At 33.7% G+C, this 24,944-nt stretch overlaps 2 protein-coding genes across 3 annotated transcripts in view; one reads left to right on the top strand and one right to left on the bottom strand.

The window, feature by feature from the left end:
• Positions 1 to 7,506, top strand: part of LOC136038273 (KAT8 regulatory NSL complex subunit 2-like) — a 36,716-nt gene extending 29,210 nt beyond the window's left edge. Inside the window, exon 5 of the mRNA XM_065721394.1 lies at positions 7,083 to 7,506. Coding sequence (XP_065577466.1) covers positions 7,083 to 7,439 — 357 coding nt within the window. The 3' untranslated portion in view covers positions 7,440 to 7,506. The remainder of the gene's footprint in view (positions 1 to 7,082) is intronic.
• Positions 7,507 to 9,618: 2,112 nt separating this feature from the next.
• Positions 9,619 to 24,189, bottom strand: LOC136038272 (insulin-like growth factor 1 receptor). 2 transcript variants are annotated; one of them, XM_065721393.1, is made up of 3 exons: positions 24,025 to 24,189; positions 19,040 to 19,291; positions 9,619 to 15,365 (listed from the first exon to the last, which is right to left on the bottom strand). In XM_065721393.1, the coding sequence occupies exons 1-3, from the start codon at positions 24,154 to 24,156 to the stop codon at positions 15,351 to 15,353; spliced, it is 399 nt and encodes a 132-aa protein (XP_065577465.1). In that variant the 5' UTR covers positions 24,157 to 24,189; the 3' UTR covers positions 9,619 to 15,350. The 2 variants fall into 2 exon arrangements, with proteins under 2 accessions (XP_065577465.1, XP_065577464.1); XM_065721392.1 differs by having other exon boundaries at positions 9,619 to 15,317.
• Positions 24,190 to 24,944: the final 755 nt, after the last annotated feature.

Genomic DNA, 24,944 nt, shown 5'->3' with positions numbered 1-24,944 from the left:
GGATGCTAGAGTGAAAATCCAGATTGGTTACTCTAAAATTGTAGCCAATCGAGGGAAATACAATCGTATTGCCCTTGGTAAGCTTTATTCTACTTTTTCCGATCATTCTGTTCTTTACCTTTCTGGGCTTTACCCTATATTTAAGAAAAAAGACATTAGCGATATTCGATCCTCTTATTTCCGTTTCTGTAAATTTCTTCTCTATCTTCCTCTGTGGTATAAGAATCGAAAGATAATCAAAAAGTTCCATCTTCCGAACATTACTGAGAAGCTGACTGATCTACACAAAAAGCTCTCAGAAACGGCGTATCGGCGTTTGTCGCCTCACCACGGTCTGATCCGTTTGTATGATTAATGTCTATTGTTGACTCTCGTTTTTTTTGTTATTTGTTTTTTTATTTGTTATTTGTTTTCCGTTGTTCTTCAAGTTTTTACTCCACTATTTATCTTTTTGATGTAAGTGGGTTAGAAATAAATATTATTATTATATTATTGTAGCAATATGAAAAAGGGTAGTGGATCATTTTATAGGTGGGACCTCATGTCTCAAATAATGCGTTTAAAATCACTTGTAAAACCGTGTATCAACTTCAAATTAGACAAAAATCATTGTTGTAGAGAACAAATAAGACAGATATGTAAAGATAAAGTCCGTTCGTCCAGAAAAGATTAACAAGGATTATACTCCGAAACTACGACATACCCTATGATCAAGCCCTCGCGAAACTGAACTTGTCTCCACTTGAAGTCCGGCTTGAACACCTGATTCTGCAATTTGGAAAATCCGTCCTAGCCAATACGAGTCACTGATCACTACCACCCGAACCAACCCCTCCCAATAGTCGAACTCGGTTACAAAATAAAATCCCCCCCCCTAGACTACTAACTGATCATTACGCCAACTCAGTTGTGCTCATTTCAGTCTTATTTGAGAGTTCGTTTGGTAAACGCCTTATTTTGGATATAACCTATTAATACAGTAAGCTCAAGCTGGTGTGATTTCCCTATAGACATTTATTGAAATTTCATAATCGGATTATTTTCATTTGTTGGCTAATTGATAGTTTTGATATTTGAGTGCAAATTCCCTTGGGACTTAGTGATTTACTAAGTAAAGAGATTTTCATACAAGGACTTAAGAACTTGGATTTAGTTCAATTTTATTAGTGAGCGATAAGAAGAGTGGAGTTTTTTTGTCGCAAGGGCCGTTTTACCTGCCGGGAGTGGTTTCTCCCTTAAACTGCAGGATCAGGTAGCAAGAAACTACGCTTCCTTCGCTTATTATCAATAAAATATATTTAAATCGCTCTATAATTGTATCTTATGATAAGAACCTTGGATAACGACCCTGCATGAAAATGGACTTGATTACAGGTAGCATTTAGTGACGTCGATGTAATGGGTGAATACCAATATGTATACTCGCCTGTGCTGAACTTTTCGCAGACCTGTCTGCGACATCCAGATACTGCGAAGGAGGTGGTTTTCACTACCGCGAGTAAGTTTTTTACGGAAGAAGTAATAAAGAGGCCCATGAGACTTTGGTGAAATTACTTGAAACTTATGATGGTTGGATCAAAGAGAGAAGAGCTCAGACTGGGAGAGAAATATTGATGGGTGATATCTACGAAAGCCTTAAAGCAGTAGAAAATATTATCAGTTGGAAGTTCAGGTTCACAATCTGGAAGATCTCAGAGGTACCCCGAGTCCTCCAAGATGTTTTAACAGCATTAACTATACGTGTCAATAAATGCACTGAAAACTCGAGTCCCTCGTTGACGAATGCAGAGCTTGTGTGGCTAACCCCAGCAAATGGCCACCACTTCCCTCCTGTCAAAAGGATCTATGTCGTGCATTTATAGGTAACATTTCTCCGGAAGTAGCTGAATCATGCTCCAAACAAAAGAAGTTTTTGAGCGAATTTGTTGATCAAGAACAGGTCCAAAAACTAGACTTAGTGAGAGGAGGTATCGTCGCTTATCTCAAATTAGAAGGGGCTGCCGAAATCCTCTCCAGTTCACTGACTAGCAAATTCGAACTGAAAATGAAATATCAGAAACCAAAATTCGCCGCAGTTGCCAAATTTGTCCCCCAAAGTACTACATCAGATGATATCTGCAAAAGTAATTCTAGCATACTAGAAGCTAAGCAATACGGCAAATCAGGTATCGTAAAACTCCTTTTTGTTAATGCCCTTGCTCAAGACAATCTGAAACTAGGGATTTATGTGGAGTGTACCCATCTGAGAGTAACCGAATTTAGAGAAGTCCCCAACCGCTGCTTTCGTTGCCAATCTTTTGACCATCTAGCTCACAACTGCACGAACGAGGTCAAGTGTTCTCGTTGTGCAGACTCCCACGAATCGACGCAAGAAAACCCATGTAGCGTAGAATCTGTCCAGTGTACCCTCTACCCAAATGGGCATAACGCCCACCCGAGTTACAGTTTCCGTTGCCCTGCAGTTAAGAAAGCGCTCCTGAAGAGGAAAGATGGAAACAAATGACATGAACTTTCAATTTTTTCAAGAAAAATGTATGGCCATAATGCGAAAAAACTAGCATATATTCATGAAATGCGTTCGAACTTTAATGTCGAATGTCTCCAAGAGCACCACCTCACAAGTGACAATTTCGGCTTACTGCAACAAATTCCTCATAGAATTATTTTCCTTCACGAAGCTAAGCGTCGATATAGTCCTGGCAGGCCTTCTGGTGGTACAGCGATGCTAGCTGGTAATCAACTCCATTGCGACTTTCATGAATCTTGTGATTATTATCTAGCAGTAGAATTCCCAGGACCATCTGGAATATATATATATATATATATATATATATATATATATATATATATATATATATATATATATATATATATATATACATATATTATATATTTATATACATATATATATAAATATATATATACATATATTACCAGCACGCAGCAGGCTTGTATATATGGATTCTCATCGTCGCTTGTCTTCTAAACGCAGACAATTTGCTGCCTTTTCATACTGCATTTTTATTTTTTAATTTACGGAATGATAAAATTTTACAGTGCAGCCTGTCATGCGCTGCAAATACGCATGCACATACGCTGCGCTATTACATCTCAGATATATTTTTATTTTATAGGTTATAAAAGGATGAAATTTTAAGGTGCAGCCTGTCATGTACTGCAAATACGATTGCACATATGCTGCGCTATTAGATATCAGATATATTTTTAATTTATAGGTTACAAAAGGACCAAATTCTAAGGTGCAGCCTGTCATGCGGTGCAAATACGCATGCACATACGCTGCGCTATTAGATATCAGATATATTTTTAATTTATAGGTTACAAAAGGATCAAATTCTAAGGTGCAGCCTGTCATGTACTGCAAATACGATTGCATATTTTTAATTTATAGGTTACAAAAGGACCAAATTCTAAGGTGCAGCCTGTCATGCGCTGCAAATACGCATGCACATGCGTATTTGCAGCACATGACAGGCTGCACATTAGAATTTGATCCTTTTGTAACCTATAAAATAAAAATATATCTGAGATCTAATAGCGCAGCGTATGTGCATGCTTATTTGCAGCGCATGACAGGCTGCACCTTAAAATTTCATCCTTTTTGTAACCTATCAATTAAAAATATATCTGATATCTAATAGCGCAGCGTATGTGCATGCGTATTTGCAGCGCATGACAGGCTGCACCTTAGAATTTGATCCTTTTGTAACCTATAAATTAAAAATATATCTGATATCTAATAGCGCAGCATATGTGCAATCGTATTTGCAGTACATGACAGGCTGCACCTTAAAATTTCATCCTTTTGTAGCCTATAAATTAAAAATATATCTGAGATCTAATAGCGCAGCGTATGTGCATGCGTATTTGCAGCACATGACAGGCTGCACCTTAGAATTTGATCCTTTTGTAACCTATAAAATAAAAATATATCTGAGATCTAATAGCGCAGCGTATGTGCATGCGTATTTGCAGCGCATGACAGGCTGCACCTTAAAATTTCATCCTTTTGTAACCTATCAATTAAAAATATATCTGATATCTAATAGCGCAGCGTATGTGCATGCGTATTTGCAGCGCATGACAGGCTGCACCTTAGAATTTGATCCTTTTGTAACCTATAAATTAAAAATGTATCTGATATCTAATAGCGCAGCATAAGTGCAATCGTATTTGCAGTACATGACAGGCTGCACCTTAAAATTTCATCCTTTTGTAGCCTATAAATTAAAAATATATCTGATATCTAATAGCGCAGCGTATGTGCATGCGTATTTGCAGCACATGACAGGCTGCACCTTAAAATTTCATCCTTTTGTAACCTATAAAATAAAAATATATCTGAGATCTAATAGCGCAGCGTATGTGCATGCGTATTTGCAGTGCATGACAGGCTGCACCTTAGAATTTGATCCTTTTGTAACCTATAAATTAAAAATATATCTGATATCTAATAGCGCAGCATATGTGCAATCGTATTTGCAGTACATGACAGGCTATTAAAAATATATCTGATATCTAATAGCGCAGCATATGTGCAATCGTATTTGCAGTACATGACAGGCTGCACATACGCTGCGCTATTAGATATCAGATATATTTTTAATTTATAGGTTACAAAAGGATCAAATTCTAAGGTGCAGCCTGTCATGTACTGCAAATACGATTGCACATATGCTGCGCTATTAGATATCAGATATATTTTTAATTTATAGGTTACAAAAGGATCAAATTCTAAGGTGCAGCCTGTCATGTACTGCAAATACGATTGCACATATGCTGCGCTATTAGATATCAGATATATTTTTATTTTATACGTTACAAAAGGATGAAATTTTAAGGTGCAGCATGTCATGTACTGCAAATACGATTGCACATATGCTGCGCTATTAGATATCAGGTATATTTTTAATTTATAGGTTACAAAAGGATCAAATTCTAAGGTGCAGCCTGTCATGTACTGCAAATACGATTGCACATATGCTGCGCTATTAGATCTCAGATATATTTTTAATTTATAGGTTACAAAAGGACCAAATTCTAAGGTGCAGCCTGTCATGCGCTGCAAATACGCATGCACATACGCTACGCTATTAGATCTCAGATATATTTTTATTTTATAGGTTACAAAAGGATGAAATTTTAAGGTGCAGCCTGTCATGTACAGCAAATACGATTGCACATATGCTGCCCTATTAGATATCAGGTATATTTTTAATTTATAGGTTACAAAAGGATCAAATTCTAAGGTGCAGCCTGTCATGTACTGCAAATACGATTGCACATATGCTGCGCTATTAGATATCAGGTATATTTTTAATTTATAGGTTACAAAAGGATCAAATTCTAAGGTGCAGCCTGTCATGTACTGCAAATACGATTGCACATATGCTGCGCTATTAGATCTCAGATATATTTTTAATTTATAGGTTACAAAAGGATCAAATTCTAAGGTGCAGCCTGTCATGTACTGCAAATACGATTGCACATATGCTGCGCTATTAGATATCAGATATATTTTTAATTTATAGGTTACAAAAGGATCAAATTCTAAGGTGCAGCCTGTCATGTACTGCAAATACGATTGCATATATGCTGCGCTATTAGATATCAGATATATTTTTATTTTATAGGTTACAAAAGGATGAAATTTTAAGGTGCAGCCTGTCATTTACTGCAAATACGATTGCACATATGCTGCGCTATTAGATATCAGGTATATTTTTAATTTATAGGTTACAAAAGGATCAAATTCTAAGGTGCAGCCTGTCATGTACTGCAAATACGTTTGCACATATGCTGCGCTATTAGATATCAGATATATTTTTATTTTATAGGTTACAAAAGGATGAAATTTTAAGGTGCAGCCTGGCATGCGCTGCAAATACGCATGAACATGCGCTGCACTATTAGATATCAGATATATTTTTAATTTATAGGTTACAAAAGGATCAAATTCTAAGGTGCAGCCTGTCATGTACTGCAAATACGATTGCACATATGCTGCGCTATTAGATATCAGATATATTTTTATTTTATAGGTTACAAAAGGATGAAATTTTAAGGTGCAGCATGTCATGTACTGCAAATACGATTGCACATATGCTGCGCTATTAGATATCAGATATATTTTTAATCTATAGGTTACAAAAGGATCAAATTCTAAGGTGCAGGCTGTTATGCGCTGCAAATACGCATGCACATACGCTGCGCTATTAGATGTCAGATATATTTTTAATTTATAGGTTACAAAAGGATGAAATTTTAAGGTGCAGCCTGTCATGTACTGGAAATACGATTGCACATATGCTGCGCTATTAGATATCAGGTATATTTTTAATTTATAGGTTACAAAAGGATCAAATTCTAAGGTGCAGCCTGTCATGCGCTGCAAATACGCATGCACATACGCTGCGCTATTAGATCTCAGATATATTTTTATTTTATAGGTTACAAAAGGATGAAATTTTAAGGTGCAGCCTGTCATGTACTGCAAATACGATTGCACATATGCTGCGCTATTAGATATCAGATATATTTTTAATTTATAGGTTACAAAAGGATCAAATTCTAAGGTGCAGCCTGTCATGCGCTGCAAATACGCATGCACATACGCTGCGCTATTAGATCTCAGATATATTTTTATTTTATAGGTTACAAAAGGATGAAATTTTAAGGTGCAGCCTGTCATGTACAGCAAATACGATTGCACATATGCTGCGCTATTAGATATCAGATATATTTTTAATTTATAGGTTACAAAAGGATCAAATTCTAAGGTGCAGCCTGTCATGCGTTGCAAATACGCATGCACATACGCTGCGCTATTAGATATCAGATATATTTTTAATTTATAGGTTACAAAAGGATGAAATTTTAAGGTGCAGCCTGTCATGTGCTGCAAATACGCATGCACATACACTGCGCCATTAGATCTCAGATATATTTTTATTTTATAGGTTACAAAAGGATCAAATTTTAAGTCGCAGCCTGTCATGTGCTGCAAATACACATGCACATACGCTGCGCTATTTGATATGAGAAATATTTTTAATTTCTAGGTAACGGAAGGATCAAATTTTAAGGCGCAGCCTGTCATGCGCTGCAGTTACAGTGAAGGAAAGCTGAAATGCCAACAACAGGTTATACCCCTGAGCAAATTCTGTTTCAAACACATTTTGAAGGACAAAGAGCAATTTTTATTTCGGGGTTGTACTGCCGCCATTGATAGCATGGGCAAGGAAGAATGCCTAGCCCCCGTTTTTACTTTATCTGCCACCCCTGTATGTGATTTTCATTGTGGAACAACAGATATTGATGAACAAGATGCATGTTCTGGTGCAGAAAGTGAAAGAAGAAGTGTGGAGACACGAGTTGAAAGTGGAGTCGTATTGGCCGTCAGCAAGACTACGCTGTGACAATTTTCTCTATTTTTTTTTTAGATTTGCAACATTTTATACTGAGTAAACATGATTTAATTTCCTATTTCGTTTCCTTGTTTCAAAAACAGAGCTATTGGCCAGAGGCAGTTGTAAAGTTAGAGACAGCACTTGACCCGGGCGCTGAAATTTTAGAGGCGCGAAATTTGAAACAAATAATGGTCATTTTGTAATTAAAAAATAGTGTTAATAAATTAGAGGGAACAGTTAATTAATTGAAAATAATTAATAATAAAAAATAAATTATAATAATTTGTAATAGTTAAAAAAATTAAACAATAAAATAAAAAAGAAATGATTAGTTAATTAATAATTGAAAATAATCTTGTTAATAAATGAAAGTTTTGTTAAAATTTGGCCTAAAAATTTTATGGAAGACGGTGGGTGGGGGGGGGGGGCTAATCAAGATTTTACCCCGTGCGCAAGAGAGGTCAGAACCGCCACTGCTATTAACTAAAGTTAATGCTACCCAGTGTTGTGCCAAGTACTTCTTTTTTTCTTAAGTACAATTACCAAGTACTCAGAGAAATTTTTACTCAAGTACAAGCATCAAGTAATTCTCTAAAAATATACTTAAGTAATAAATGCTTTTGGAAAAGCACTTCAGTACTTAAATACTCATGTATTTCGATTTTACTTCAGTATTTAAGTACTCAAGCACTAATTTTTTACTTACAGTAAATAGTTTTACAAAATACTTTCTTTAATATCCGTTTCCTTTCCAAGTAGACAAGATAAGCAAGATTCTGACGAGAAATCGACCGCTTTTCAGAAAAACCGACAGTTTTCATGAAAAAAATCAACTGGTTTCACAAAAAATTGAATTTTGCTTCAGTTAAGATATAAAAAGAAAAGAATTTACAATGAACATTCATTACAGCTTCATCATAACTTAACTTAATTTTTTACTTGCTCCTTTCAACAGCAGAAACTTTTCAAACATACCATCTCCAAGCATGTTTCCTTTCGAGTAGAAATTCCACCACCTACAAAGAAAAGTCGTTCTGCAGGTGCAGACGAAGGAATGACACAGTTATACTCCCTGAAAACTTTCATTACCCTTGGGTACACTTTGAGCACAGATAGTTCCTTTCGCCTCTCATTCAAATATGACAAAACCTCCACCTTCACAGAATTGTTTTCACGTTTACGGTGCAAGAATCATCACAAGTAATTTCTTCATCTCTAAGATCAAAGTATTCGTCTCCAGACAAAAAGCTACCTTTATCGGCCTCGTGAGTGCTGCTGAAATCCTCGACCTTTTTCGCTTCGTCCACCAAAAGTTCAACTGCTACATCCTTCTGGTTATCAGGAAACCACTTCAATTTTGAAGAAAGGATGACTTGCCGTGGCAATAACATAGTCTCTTGCATGAAGAACTTTTGTCCAGGATCGTAGGGAATCTTTTTTCGAGACCCATAAGTAAAGCATATACCCAAAGGCTGGCTGACTTTCGCCAAATCTTTCAGCTTTTTGAGCTTCCTTTCAAGCGATATGATTGTAGGATAAATAGCACCGAAGTAGCATTTTTCCTCCCCCTGAAGAATGTCCAATGCTACTGCTACTGGCTCCATAATTTTCATGTGTTCTTTAAGAATTTCCACATCACGAGAAGTTAGCCTTGGTTTTTGCAAAGCATCACATGCGTCAGCAAGCTTTCCAATTTTGTAACAATTGATCAAACGTTTGACACTGTCATACTTCGAGTTCCTGGTTACCATTATTCCAGTTTCTATATGACTCTACCCAGTGGCGTCAATTCACGAGGATCTTTCTTTGAGGGGGGAGGCAAAACGCGTTTTTGATATTTAAGGCGGAAGGGCAAGTTTGTCGTTCTTCAATTTTTTCAATAAAAATACTATAAAAGGCATTTTTTTTACTATACATTGGAAACACCCCGCCCACCCCTCCAAAACAGGGTATCTGTAAAAATCTAGAAGAGGGGCAAAAATATAGGGGAGGACACAGCCTCCCCAGGAAGCCAATGCCTGTACCATAAATGCAAAATGCAAAAATCCTACTTATGTAATAAGGTTTATTTCATCATAGGTGTCTTCATGGGATGATAGGCAATCAAACCGTTTCCAAAAACTAGTGAATACACGTTTTACGAAATGGTTTTGGGCATCATGACTTATACAAAAAAAGAAGAGCAACGTACGGATAAAAACAATTTTATTTAAATATGTATACCCATCGTAACACAACGAAAAAAAGCAATGAAATAATAGATTTGCAAAATTCTTTTTCACATGGAAATAACATCACTGCTTACTAAGGGGGCGGGGAAGTATGGAAACTGTTTGTGTAGGTATTGAAGTCAGGTACTTATATCGAGTTATCAGACAATGCGTTCGGCAAGAAATTATATTCAAACTGTCTACGGAGCTAATCGCAGGAGCAGTGTTGTCAAACCTTCCTCGCAAAAATTTAGATTGTGCTTATTATTGGGCCTCTTCACTTTTTTGGCTATTTTTTACTATATTTGACCATATTAACCAGCATTAAATTCTTTGAAAGCATAAAAGATAGTCAATAAGTCGCTTATGCCTAAAATAGTATGACAGTGAAACCGCCATTCACTGAGTACACTAAGCCATATCTTAGCCAAAAGAAATTCTACCCAAAATATGGCGGTGGTTTATTGCTTTATATTTATAATTGCAATAGAGCTAATTCCCGTTTAGTAGAAGGTTTTCCGCCATACGGCAAGCTATTTGACAACACTGCTTAACTTTACAAACACACATATACATATATCTTACTTAAAACATTGAAATAAAAATGTTATTTCAAAAAAGAAAGTTAATCTTTTGTCTACATTAATCAGCTTTGATATATCTTGTTGATATAGCAACGTTATCTAATATAACAAGAGGTCCTCAATCTATTTGTGTTTATATCTTTTATATCTTGGCCATTTCGTAGGGTTTTTGAGTGATATGACAACACTGCATAATATTGCAACCACTTATCTTATATGGAACATTTATAAATTAGTTTTGTTATTATTAAGGGCGAAATCACAAAACCAGGTCAAGACTAATGCTACAAATGCCTATTGCCTCCAAACATTCAAAAATAGAAAGATTATTTCAAAATTATATTTTAAATAAAATGAAAACATTTTAAATAGAAAGGCCAAAATGGGCTTAGTTGTGTACATGTTTTTTTTTCAACTAATTAGCATTTTAAAGGCGAACTATTATTAAATAACAGAAAAGTTTAATAGCAGAAGAATTGCTCTTCGTCGGGAGGTGGATTCAAAGAATACACCTTGCATTGAAATAAAAATTTTGATAAATCCAATTTAATTAAATTTTATGTTGGTTCGACTGAATGAGGTTGAACTGATAGGAAATCTTGTAGTTTAAATTCCCAATTAAAACCCATCTTGGTAACTCGTCAGAACTGACGAAGATGATAAGAGTACCTCATTTCTATGTTAGGTGATTTCTATCTTTTCTAAGAATGAAGACTATGTTATCCCAAATTGGAAATAGTTAACTGAATATTTGAATTTACTATGGCTAACATTAAAGTTAAAGTAAATTTCAAGTTTAATTTAATGATAATATTAGCAAAAAAGCAACTCATTTTTGGATAATAATATGAATGAGCCGAATAGCGATAGTAAAGCTTGATGAAAAAATTGTTCTTTCTTTTATATTCATTTATAATATATTTTATATATATAAATATATATAATATAAAATATATAATATAATATAATATATAATATAAATATATATAAAATATATATAATATATTTATTTCTTTTTATATTCATTATAATAATAGCCGGTTATAGACTTGGAATGACTGTTGGTATAGAAGGAGAGGAAGGTGTGGTCTCCTCCAAAATTAATGAATATATATATGGAGATTTCTTTCATATTATTACTTATATAATCTGAACCAAATATAATGATGACGTTGCAAATCAAAAAGGGCTCTTTAGTATTGACATTCGAGATGCACAGGATTAATATTCTTTTGCTTCAAAAAAAAAAAAAAAAAATGTTTTGAACAAAAGATAAAAAAAAAAAAAAATTAAAACGTCTTCAAGAAATGAAATCTGGAAATCTAGAATAGTTTCGCTTATTATTTCAGATTTTTTTTTTTTTTTTAAGTGAAATTCGTCCAAAGTCATTCACCATTCGTCATACTGCGACAAAAATCTGGAACTCAAATTTGTGATTATTATGTCTTTAAGAGGACAATGAAAAATTATCTGGAAGTTTAATCTATCATAAGCTTAATCTGCTTAAGTAATTTTTAGGTATTATTGGCAGTGCTGAAATATAATATGAAATATATATTCATTTCAGTGCTGAAATGAAATAGGCCACTGCGCTACTGCAACCACATATAATATATATATATATATATATATATATATATATATATATATATATATATATATATATATATATATAGATATATATATATATAATAAAAATTTTGTAAATTTAATATCTTTAATAAAATAAAAATATTTTATATATTTAATAAAAATATATATTTAATAAAAATGTTTTATTTATCAATAAAATTAAAAATTAAAAAGGCATGTTCAGAAAATAAAGATCTTTTATGTAATCTGAACCAATAAAAATAAAGTGGTCGCTGCATTTTAAAAAGGGTTGTCTAGAAATCTAGAAATGGCCATCAATTCCTTTTCTAGTGATTTAGGAAGAGAGCTACGAAGTCACAATTTCGGATTTACAGGATACAGATTTTTGTTTATTAAAAAAGTGTAAAATTTCCACAAATACACAGAAAAAAGAAACAAAATGTCCTCATAAAAGATTTCGGATAAGAAGACCTAGATTAATTTTACTTATTTTTTAAAATTTAAATCTGAAAATAAAAAATAAATGAAAAAGTAAAATATAGTTATATTCACATGCAAAGCAAAATTGAAATAAAATATGCATATATTTGTGATTGTTACCGCGATTTTGCTTATGCTAGGTTTACACGATCCGTAAAACACAGCCGTTTTAACGGTCAAAAAAATTATACATATTTCTCATTGACTTTTTTCCTATAAATAAAAATCAATCGGGAGATACCAGTTGCAAATTTTAGTTATAGTTTTACAGTTCTATATATTATATTTATAGATATACAGTTTTTTGTTATTATATAGATTACAGTTTTCGCATTTTTTCAAGTTCTGTAATCATTTTTCTGTCAGGAACTGAGGTCAGATTCTTATTACTAATATAGTTAAACCATAATTACACTAATTAAATTAATTGTTCCTATTATTATACCGAAAAAAATATCAAGTTTCCCCAAATGCTAGATAGCGTTAATAGCTTTTTCTGTTGACACCAGCGCTAGTTTTTTATAGGCTTCATTGTTGTCATTGTTTGAAATAAAAAAGACCGGGAGATATACTTTAAATTTTTGGTTACGAGTTTTACAGTTAAATACATTAAAATATATATCATATATATATATATTATATATATAAAAAATATATTTATATATATTATATATTAAAACATGTAAATATATATATATTAAAAATATATACAGTTTTTACAGTCAATCTAAAATCCAAAAATTTTTTCATAGGCTTCATTGTCTTCATATCCCCTCTCAATAGACGCCACAGAAATCACAATTAGATTTACCGAACACTAAGATTAAGCTTATGCCAAGAAATAGCCAGGGCCAAACCCATTCAGAATATAATTTAATTAAATTAGCTAATTAGATCTGCCACTCAAGTTCAATTTATCAGAATCCTTTTCAGAGCTTTACCACGAAAAGTCCTTTAGAAAGCTTCATTGTCAATCCTTAGCTACATAGACAAGTGTAATACGAAAGTTTTCTATCTTAGCTAGTCTGAACTAACCAATCAGATAATCATATTATAATTAGGTCTGATATCAGTAAAAATCAAAACGTCGGTTAAATTTTGGTATTACGCCTGAGCTAAATCTCGTTTTTAATTTGTCTAACGTAAATTATGATGTTTTGTTTTAAGGAACAACATTGATATTTTATGTAAAAGTTTTACTGCTCAAAGGCAAATATTTCAGCTCGGAGAAAAAGTTTACGGCTATTTCAATTTACGGCAATCTGTTTTCAGTTTACGGTAACTATTTCAGTTGGCAGAATAATTTTACGGCTATTTCGGTTTAGGGCTTACGACAATCAGTTTTCAGTCTACCGTATTCATTGATCCGATAATTAGAATTCAGTTTCCAGTATTCAGCTATACGATAATCAGAATTCAGTTTACGGAAATAATTTGAATTTGCAAAAAAATGTTACGGTTATTTCAGTTTACGGCTTACGACAATCACTTTTCGGTTTACAACATTGAGTGATACAACAATCAGATTTCAGTTTACGGTAATTATTTCAGTTTGCAGAAGAAAAAGTGTACGGCTATTTCCGTTTACGTTAATATGTTTTTAGTCTTCGGTAATTATTTCAGTTTGCAGAACAAGTTTACGGCTTACGACAATCAATCTTCACTTTAAAGTATTTGGTGATACGACAATTAGAATTTCGTTTATGGTAATTATTTCAGTTTGAAGAAGGAGATGTTTATGGTTATGTTTACGGATCGTGTAAAGTGACCATTAGCTGAATAAGGCTGTAACAAGCATGTTACTTGACATTGACTGCGAAATCATTTTGCAAAAAAAGTGGAAAAAAACAAAAACATCAAAATTTAGTGACAGTATTCACTCATCAAACGACAAAAAGCACATATCGCATAACTATACTTCGAATACATTGTTTTTCAATTACTATATTCAACTATTCACTAAAAAAAATTGGCGTCTTATTTCACTGGTAAATTATACTGTACTTCACACTGTTGGCAACGTTTGTCATGTTGACAATTTCATGTCTTGTTGGCAACACTGCGAGCCATGCTATACTCACACTTGCTGCTAAAAATCATGCACAACTACAGCGCCAACGATGTATACCGTGCGGAATTTGGTGACTTCGGTCATGTTCTTATGATTAAAACGGTCATTTTTATGATTACAACCAGAGTGTAATCATTAGCCAGACATTTTTGAAATTAGACAAGATGGATGTTTAGAACAACAATTTTTCACTTATATACTGAAAACGACGAACGATAGACGTCATTTTTAGAATATACTGAGAAGAAATTAGTGTTAATATAGCCCTTTCACACAAAGTTGTCATCATTAAATTTTCCTCAAATGTAACTCAAATGCTTACCACGAGAGCCTGCCCATAGAGGAATAGCTAGTGAAAACGAAACATCTAAGTCAAGCCTCAGAACAAATCCCAACAGAAACATTGGACACCCGTCATAAGGGAAGGCCCAGGAATACGCTAAACGGGTAACCTACACAGCCTTAACACTTTAATCAAACCCAGGTTGGAGGACATGTTAGCCGTAGTAAGCCAACGAAATGATTGGAGGCTCTTCTTTGATGTCCTGGAAGCGCAAATGTAACGTTAAGATCAATGAAGAACACAGCTTATTCACAACGCTTTTTTTCTTTATAAACAAGTGTGGCTACAGGGTGGCTTGGGCATAAGCTACTCATAACTTGTCGAGATTCGAGAAATAACTAACTAGACTCAACACTCAGTGGAAGCATCACGGTGACGACTCAAATATCCATTACTCACACTCCCATTACTCAGGTGACTCCCAGACTTGCTACTATCACTCTGTGTTTTACTACTATCTGTCGAGGATATATGACTGTTGCCATTTCGGGGTTGTGCGGGCTGAATGAGGGGACGCCGCTTTCCTCCTCGGTAAGTCAGCGGCGCGTGGTCATCGTCTTCCTGTGTAGAGTAGGACGCCACGGCTTCGGACGCATGCTCTCTTTCCTGAGACAAAGAAGGGATGTTACTTGTTGCCACTCAGCTAGCAGCACACTGGAAAAAGAGCTTTCGCTCATATTCAGTTATACTCATAAATGTATATACATATATATATATATATATATATATATATATATATATATATATATATATATATATATATATATATATATATATATATATGTATATATATATATATATATAATATATATGTACATATATATATATATATATATATATATATATATATATATATATATATATATATATATATATATATATATATATATATATATATATATATATATATATATATATATATATATATATATATATATATGTAGCAATGTCGTTTTTAGCTACTTCGATGCTTGGGAAAATTGATAACTATTGGAATTTATAACCGACAACTGATTTCAGACCTGCGACAAAAAAACAAAAAAGAAAAGGAAAAAATCCATCTAATTTTACCGTTACTATACTTTTGCCTAAACTTAAGTAATGATTTGAGGCTTTTCCCAGTTTTAACAGCACAATATAAAAAGTTTTTCGTTTAAAAATCTATCTTTTAAAATTTAGTTAAAAACTATAAAAATGATGTATTTTCATACCAATCTCATTAAATCAAAGAAGTTAAATGTTGAAATAACGGGCCCATAGCCAAAGCAAGGGCCCACAGCAAGCAAAAGAAGAAAAGCAATCAAACGAATAATTATATTATATTTTTATATATTTATTTTATATTTGTATAACCACAATTTTTTTTTTTTAATATTGTGTGTGTATGGTTATTTTAAACGTTTTCGTGTTTTCCCTAAGCTTTTCTCTCTCTTTTTTTGTGCCTAACTTCTATTTTTTTTTTTACTCTGAAATGTGATTACATCCATCTCGGCTTTAAAAAAAAAAAATTAAATTGTAAAAATTGAAAACAAATTATTTAATTTAAACTTCTTTTTATTAAAAAAAATAAAAATAATTTTTATATTTTAAGTCTTTCCAGTTGCTCCGTTTTATCGATTCATTCTTTTTTTTAAAGTTCTTTTTTTAAACCTTTAAGTACCAAGGACGTCAAAACAAACACCCCCCCCCCCTGATCCTATTTTAAATCTATTTATACCATAAAACTGTGATTTTCTAAGGTTTGTTTCGGCTGTTTGGAATTTATGAAGTTTTAAGGGTAGTGCCACGTTTTCATATTTTTTGCCATGTTGCCATGTTTCGTATGTAACAGTTACACCTTCTTAAGCTGTTGCAAAATGTTTTTAATTTATTTATCCTTATTTTCATCTACGGTTCTTTTTTTTTAATCTGGCAACCACTACTACTAAGAACTGCAAAACTACACCCATCTCTCATAAAAAAATGGAATCCCGAGTTTTTCCTAATTTTGTAGGAACATATACAGCTATATGAGTTTCTGCTTAAACAATTCAAACAACATGATATATTTGTCACGGTCCTTGGTACTTCAGATCAGCCTTCCTTGTATAAGCCTTCATACAAGGCTTATACTTCATACTTGTATAAGCCTTCATACATATTCCATGTAATAAGCCTTCCTTGTATAAACAACAGAAAAAATTTCAACAAGAAAAAGTGATTATAATAGACTGAATAAACTACGATTTAAATACAAAATAGGAACACAATAATACTACGAGCAACTCACTGCAGCACCATACCAACTGCCAAGCAAACAATTCCCTCTCTGCCCCAGCCCACGAAGTTCTAATTCCATTAAAACCCTTTCTTATGACCTATTCCCACCTTATTAGGGGACAACCTGCTTTTCATTGGTTTCCAGATGCATTGCTAAAAAGCACAGCCTTTGTCACGCTTCATCCGTAGAAACGTGGCCTAGTCGTCTTAGCCTTTCTTTCATTATAGCCCTAATAATGACTAGAACAGGTGAATGAACAGCTAATAGACTGAGTGAATTGCAGTTTTAGTACAAGATATAAATACAAGAATCAAGCATAAATGTAAACAAAACAAACTGAACAATGTTTAATTGAACAAAATATTGAAATTACATTATAATATTTATCTGTATTACCTCAATACATGTTTCGATAATTATAGCTAAACTACTACTACTGCTACTAACAACTCACCGCAGCACCAAGCCACCTGAGGCAAACACAGCTACGCACGCTCCTCCTCCATCCCAATCTATTTAAAGATTTCCTCTTTACACCCTCCTGGGAAGTTCCCATTTTCTTTAAATCTTTTTTTTATGACATCCTCCCACCCTAGCCACAGACGACCTGATTTCTGCTTAGCCCTAGACGGTTGGCGGAAAGAAACAACTTTCAGCAATCTGTCATCCTTCATACGCAAAACGCGCCCTAGCCATCTCAACATTTCTCTCATCTGATCCTTATACTGAAAGGTTAGGATCACTAGGCCACGCCTTAAACGATGGCAGATTGCCAAAGATTATGCTTTTTGGCCATGCCTCTATGGCCAAACAAATAGCAAATTGTCCCCAAGCGAATGGGAAGCGGCCACAAGGAAGGTTGAAAGAAAAAGGGAGGGGCTAAAGAGTAAAGCTTTGAATAGACTGGAATGTAGGAGGAACATGTACAACTGTTTTGACCCCAGATGGCTTGGTGCTGCAATGAATTGTTAGTATCCTACTCCTACTACTGCAGTCACAGCTGTTCCTAGGGGGTGGGGAGCAACTGGGTCAGCTGTCCCGAGCACCGCAGCTGTTGTTTAGTGCAGCAAAATGGCCCTTTGTTGTGACGCACTCTCTTTTGTTGATAGTTACTTTTGCTCTTTTTTGTTAAAGGGCACTAGAACTTTCAATTGCCGTTTCAAATACTATGAGCATTGGTTTGATCCGAACAATCTTGAAAAAAAAGTACATTTAGGAAAACACAAAACTTCATAAAGAAAGAAAACGATCAAAAATGGGGTTTTTATAGGCCAAATGAAAATACTAAAAAATACAGATTTAATTCTTTTAATTTTTGGTCTTTTATTTAATTTTTTGGCTTATTTTTTCATTAGTTTTGTTGTACTTTCCGAGTTTGTTTTTTGGTTTTTACCTTTTCCTTGATCATATTATTTTGTTCGCGCTGAAGAAGAGAGGCGGTTGTTCTCTCGAAATATTCGCTTTCTGTGTTTTCTTCAGTATTTTCATTTGGCCTTTAAAAACCCCATTTTTGGTCGTTTTCTTTCTTTATGTTATGGCAAGCCAATAATATCTAAGCCAATAATAATATCTAATAATAAGCTATAATAATATCTAAAAATATTAAATAATAAGCCAATAATAATATCTAAGCCAATAATATCTGTTATGGCAATCTAAGAAATTATCTTTAACAAAAAATTTCGAACTCATGCAGATAAGGGATTTAAACTCTGGTCTAGCATTTTAAAATATGATGAATTTAGTGATACAATTTTCATCTAGATCAATGCGCGTGATCCCCCTTCCTCTAATGTTATGCAAATATCTCTATACATAGTTAATAAGACAGAAAGACTCGGTTTAAGGTTTACAGTTTCCTTTGGAAAAAATAGACACACAGAACGTTTACTGGGAACTTATTCAACTAAAATATTAAAATCTACTAAATTAAATTTTTAATTACTTAATTAAATGATTTTCGATTAATTTCAAGTAGATTTTTATTAGTTAATTAGTGGGACTATGACGCGAAAAGTAGATTTCATACCACGATTTTTCTTAAGTGTTTTTCGAAGCAATAACTTACCGGATTGAGTGGTTCTTCTTCATCATGACTCTCACTCAACACCACATCATCATCATCAGGACATTCAACGTCCAGGATCTCGACGACGGTTTGATCAGGTACAGTAGTTCTTGAAAAGGAAGTATTACCATAATTATTTTCTTCAGGGTGCTCATGGATAACCATTCTCTCTTGTCGGTCAAGAGCAAGGTATTCCTGACCCTCTCCACTGTGATAAAAGGAATCTTCGGAGAAATTGTTGTCACATTCCAACTAGCAAAGTAGAATTTATTGTAAATCATATTATCAATAAAAAAGAAAAAAGAAAAAAAGACAGAATAAAAATATAGCGGCCAATAAGCTCCCAGGAACATTCTTATGGGGATGGGAGTGGGGGGGGGGGCTAAAAAATGCAGTTAACTACATAAAATAGGTTAAAGAGTATTGAATATGTAAGTCTTAAACCCAACTGAAGCGCCTGAAGACTGGGATGTCATTTAATTTCTTATATTTTTCATATAATTTGTCCATTCAATTTATGCATCTGTAGAAACACATTTTTTTTTTATTATGCGGTTGAGACAGCCCCGCACGACCTCTTGATGAGTTAAATGAGGATGAGAGAAGTTTTAAAGTAGCCGAATTATCATTTCTTCGTAAAAGGACTTAATTCAGTTTTAACATGGAAAGTTCGGACAGACAGGGAAACGGTCTCAGTCTGTGAAAACGACCAAAGAAAAATGGGATAGAATTCGTTCTATAATAGTAGGATATTAGAGGCCTTTATGATAAAAAACTAATAAGTGGGAGGGGGCAAGGTGGGGTTAAGGGAGTTCCTGTGGGCTCGTCTTTGCCCTCCTGCTTGTTTTGCACCAAATCTGCAGTTAACTGGTTCCTGCTCGTCATTTTCTTTTTTTTTCGCAGTCATTATCAAGTTTTTCAGTTTCAAAAGGAAAAATCGGACAGACGGAACAGATAGCTAGATTTAGTAGGTAGTTGACTGAAAATGCGCCCGCCGTTCATATTTTTAGAGAATTTTATAGGCTTGAGTAAAAGAATTCACAACATTTAAAATATTTCGAAAATCTTGAATTATGTACATCAAAAGTATTCTTTAGAACCGAAAAACTTATTTACCCCTTTTTAGCCCATTTGTAAAACGTGGTTTTTTAAAAGTATTTTTTTTATAAAGAATTTACTTAATTCTGTTCGGTCTCCGGATTTGGATACGGAGATTCAAATATTTTAGAATATCAAAATTTTAGGCAAAGTAAGGATATAAACAAATGTTGAGCCAAATCGGATGAGAGGAAGGGGTCGAAATAAGGATCTTAAATTTTGTCAAGCAATCTCAAATTTTTCAAATTTTGTCAAATTCTGTCTCTACAATTTGTCGCTCAAAATCCTGGCAACAGGCAGAGAGAGAAAGGAAGTTAAGTAAAACGTGGCAGAAAACACAGAAAAACCTCAAAAAACGCATAAGAAATTTACATATATTCATTTTTTTTTACGTTTTTACAAGTTAGACAAACGAGTTAGACGGATACAGTCTTGAGGGTGGGGGGGGGATGAAGGTTCTTATTGTTTTTCCGACGTTGAAGTTTGAGGTAAAGTAAGGATATATACATATGTTGAGCCAAATCGGATGAGAGGAAGGGGTCGAAATAAGCATATCAAATTTTGTCAAATTCTTTCGCCACAGTTTGTCGCTCAAATTCCGGCGATAGACAGACAGAGAAAGGAGGTTAAGTAAAACGTGGTAAAAAAAAAAATTATCATCGATCTGTTCTGCATTAAATTTTAAACTGATTCACTTTCCTTTTTTTTTGATAAATAGTTTAGTTTCTCGTACACTTTCCTGTCGCTCACATCTTATTTACGACTCCTGAATATTAGGTCTTTCTGTTTGATTATTTTGTGTAAAACCTGGGGAGTTCTATTTTCACGTCTAACAAATATTAAGAGAGTGAAATAAATGTTATATACTTTCACATAAGTTACGCAATAGTAGTTATACTTACTAAAAACCACAAATAACATAGTGATGCCATTTTTTTTATTAAAAAAAAAAAAAAAAAAAAAAAAAAAAAAAACACATAACAGGGTATACAATAACAACAATGAACAAATATCACAATTGCAAAAAGAAAACAAACACAATAAGGCACCTAATGCCATAAAACTAACATAATTACACAAAATATGCAGACATGATCAATATATTTTAAGTACTTTAAAACTACATAAATCATGGGTAAAAAAAGAAAATGATATCTAGCGGGTATTTTATTTCTCTAAGAGAATCCTCATTGAAGATTTTACTGACTTATTTTTTATTATTAATAATAATTTTTGTATTTTCATTTTGGGTCTTTTTCTCAGGTCTTAATTTTTTTCCTATTGTAACCATATAAATATGTAAACATATTTCCTATTGTAACCATATAAAATAACGTTCAACATTCTTTTTTTGTCCTGCTTATTGTCCACCCTCCAAAAATCTCTCTCTGTGCTGCATGGCTACATGCACATACCTCCCCACATTCTTGATATACACTTTACACTTACTATTTTAAAATTCTGACCATCCAATCTTTCCCATTTCCCCCAATACCAAAAGTTTCTACCCTCAAATCCTTCAACTTCTTACAATTGCACATAAGAGTGCTCTAAATCATCATTTTCTCCGCACATCAGGCAAAAATACGGACCCTTCCGCGACCTAAAGCTCTCCAAATACTTCCTTCTTTTACTGAAAGGCATAAAATTACCCTTACTGAAATGACCTACCTTACATCCCCCCTGAAGTCCCACTTTAAAATAATACTCCTCCCCCCATAGTATATATTATTCAACCTTTTAAAGTATCCACATTTAAGAGACAAGCTTGATCCGGTCACCCCCATGGTTTCAAGTACTATAGTCTTACTTGAAAGATATTCACCTAGTCTTGCCCCCCCCCCTCAAAATAACTCAACTATAAATAAAGCAGGAACAACGCATAGTTCTTCAGATCGAATTGAAATGCTAAATTCACTGCAGTACAAAAATGTTACGAATAGATACGGGATTGGATAGAAAAAGCCTCTTCCGCTGAAAATTATTACTTGGGAGTCCAAAGCAACCTCCTTTCAGCGTGAGAGGAAATTTTGGGGAAAATACTTTGCTTTTAATGTTCTTCAATCACAACTAAAATTAATAAAGATGGTTTATGGCTAGGATAGTCATGTTGGGGTCTCCAATTGCCTTCAAATGGCTCACAGAACGGATGGACTATTTTCATTAACCTTACTACATGCCTATCTACCTTAGTTCTGCCCAAGGATGGATGGATGATAGATTATCTATCAAAAAGCGGAATGACAAAATTTTCACAGTTTTGAAAAAGGGTTATGCCGGCTTTGCCTCTCACTCAGACTATATGTCTCGGCTTTTTCATTGCAGTCCACCAACTTGATTTTTATTCAAAACTCAACAGACTAAAGTATTAATTTAATTCAAAACAATGTTATTAACACGCAAAAAACTCAATACCTGACAAGTGACAAGTGACATTGACAAGTGACAAATCACTGACAAGTGACACTGATTCAGAAAAAATGCTTAAAAAGCAACCGGTCGGATATCAATCTTGTCAATCCATCATAAAAATTCTAAATAAAGAGTGGATAACAAGAATAATAAAGACAAAAAAAAGAAAGGAAACACTAAAAAAGTAGAAAAATTAGATACAAATCAATAAGAAAAAGCTACTTTTGGTATTGCATCTCAACAATTACCTTTATTGTCTTTACAATTACCATATAAGAAAAATCGGGTAAGAAATTTTGGTATTTAGATAACAAGAGAGTTTCTAAAAAAAAATTCTCAAATTTCTATTTCTAATCAGCCCGTAGCAATCTCTGTAAACCTTTCTTGACCCATAAACTTACGAAGAAAGGTTATGAGAATCTAATCTAAAATGCAAGCGATTTTTGATGAGTTACTGTGCCAGCAGAACAACGTCACAAGGAAAGAAACTGGAGGAAGAAGGAAACCAAAAATAGGGAGGAAAAAAAGGAGACTGAAGGTAGAACAAAAAATGGGAATAGACTCAAGGAAGAAGAGAATTAGGAGAACGAATATAGAGTAAGAGAGGAAAGAGAAAAAATACGAAAAATTGAAGAAAAAAATTAAGAGAGTATGCTCTAATATACAAGGAAAAACGTATAATATTTGATGCGTTATCATTACCAGCGGAACAACATCATAAGGGAAGAGTCTGAGGGATGAGGGAAAGAGTGAGACCAAAAAAGGAAAGAAATAACGAAGGAGAGTGAAGGAAGGAGAACAGTGGAAAGAGACGAAAGAATTAGGAGAATCTGACCCAAAATGAAAGTAAAAACGTATAACAGTTGATGCACTATCAGTGCCAACGTCATGAAGAGGGAGAGACGAGGAAAAACGAAAGAAAGAAACCAAAGAGATGAAAGAAAAGAACGAAGTAGGCTGAAGGGTGAAGAAAAGAGAAAGGAGGCCCAAGGGGGAAGAAAATTAGGAATACTAAAATAGGGGAGGGGGATGGAGGAGACAGAAAAATTAAGCAAAATTAAACGGAAAAAAATCACGAGAATCTGATCCATATAGAAGCAAAAATGTATAACATTTGATGCAATATCAGTGCCAGCAGGACAACGCCATAACTGGACGTTATATAAACATCATGAGAAAGGATATTGGAGGAAGAAGGAAATTAAAAGAGCAAAAGTAGCGAAAAAAGCAGGGAGACAGACAAATTAATTTCGATAATAGGATTTCCGAGAATTATTACAGGGTTTCAGAGATTTATTCTTGGATCTTGGCGTTTCAAATATATCTCATCGGGTAGATATATATCCTATCCCTAAGCTTTCTGAGATCAATCCAAGAGTTTCAACGAGATCAGTATATAGTATGAGAGGTTAAAAATATATCATAGGATTTTAGGGATCAATCCCAGTCTTTTCGATGATTTTGATTTATCTTACCTCTGGCAGAAGCTGTTCAACAATGTCCACAAATCTTGGCCTCTGTTTAGGCTGAAACTTCCAACACTGAAGCATCAAATTATATAAAATGTCTGGACAATCCTCGGGCATTTCCATTTTGCCTCCGTCCATAACATACTTCAGAACTTGCTCATTAGATAGACCCTGAAAGAGAATTAAACTCAACGGCCTGAAGGATAGACATATAATCTAAACATATTTAAAGCAGACCTGCCCAACTATGACAAAATATAACTAAAAAACAATTACAGGAAAGAAAGAGAAAGAAAGGTTTTGAGTGAAGGAGATACATGAATGTAAAAAAGTAACTTTAATATTTTGCCTGTATGAAACAAAGCGTCTATTGTGCAGATGAAAACCAATAGAAACAGAAAAAGAGCAAAAGACAACGAGAAATAAAAGGTGGAACTTAAAGAACAAAACAAAATGAGAAGTAAAAATTTATAAACATAAAATATATTAAAATAAAATAATAGTCTGGCTCGTAAATTGGTCACAAAAGTTGCAATGAAAACATTAGCCCCCACCCCCCCTCAGGCCACAGCCTTTGGTAAACCTGATCTGCTTTAAAATTGATCCCAATTGGATTGCAAAGTTTATTTTGTTAATCAATGATACTTTATCCATATCAACCCCATCCCCTCTGGAAGAGTAAAAAAAAAAAAAAAAAAAAAAACATAAAAAGGACATCTCGTAGAATCTGAAAATAATTTAACGCCTTTCTGGCAAAAAAAAAAAAAAAAAAAAAAAAAAAAAAAAAAAAAAAAAAAAAAAAAAAAAAAAAAAAAAAAAAAAAAAACAGAAACCATCGCCCCCCCCCTTTGGAAATATTTTTGCTGGAACGGAAATGCTTAACAGAAATTGAGAAACATATGTTAATACTCACCAGCATCAAATAA

This window comes from Artemia franciscana, chromosome 17 (assembly GCF_032884065.1).
Source record: "Artemia franciscana chromosome 17, ASM3288406v1, whole genome shotgun sequence".
Classification (NCBI taxonomy): domain Eukaryota; kingdom Metazoa; phylum Arthropoda; class Branchiopoda; order Anostraca; family Artemiidae; genus Artemia; species Artemia franciscana.
The sequence above is the reverse complement of the archived record's forward strand: the minus strand, read 5'-3'. Positions and strand labels throughout refer to the sequence as shown.

Bases quoted from the DNA above. Each gene is read 5' to 3' on its own strand.
- LOC136038272 (XM_065721392.1), bottom strand. From the start codon at position 24,156: ATGGACGGAGGCAAAATGGAAATGCCCGAGGATTGTCCAGACATTTTA. The intron at 19,292-24,024 runs GTAAGATAAATC...CTACTTTGCTAG, and splicing joins TTGAACAGCTTCTGCCAGAG to TTGGAATGTGACAACAATTT. The intron at 15,318-19,039 runs GTAAGTTATTGC...TCTTTGTCTCAG, and splicing joins AAGAAGAACCACTCAATCCG to GAAAGAGAGCATGCGTCCGA.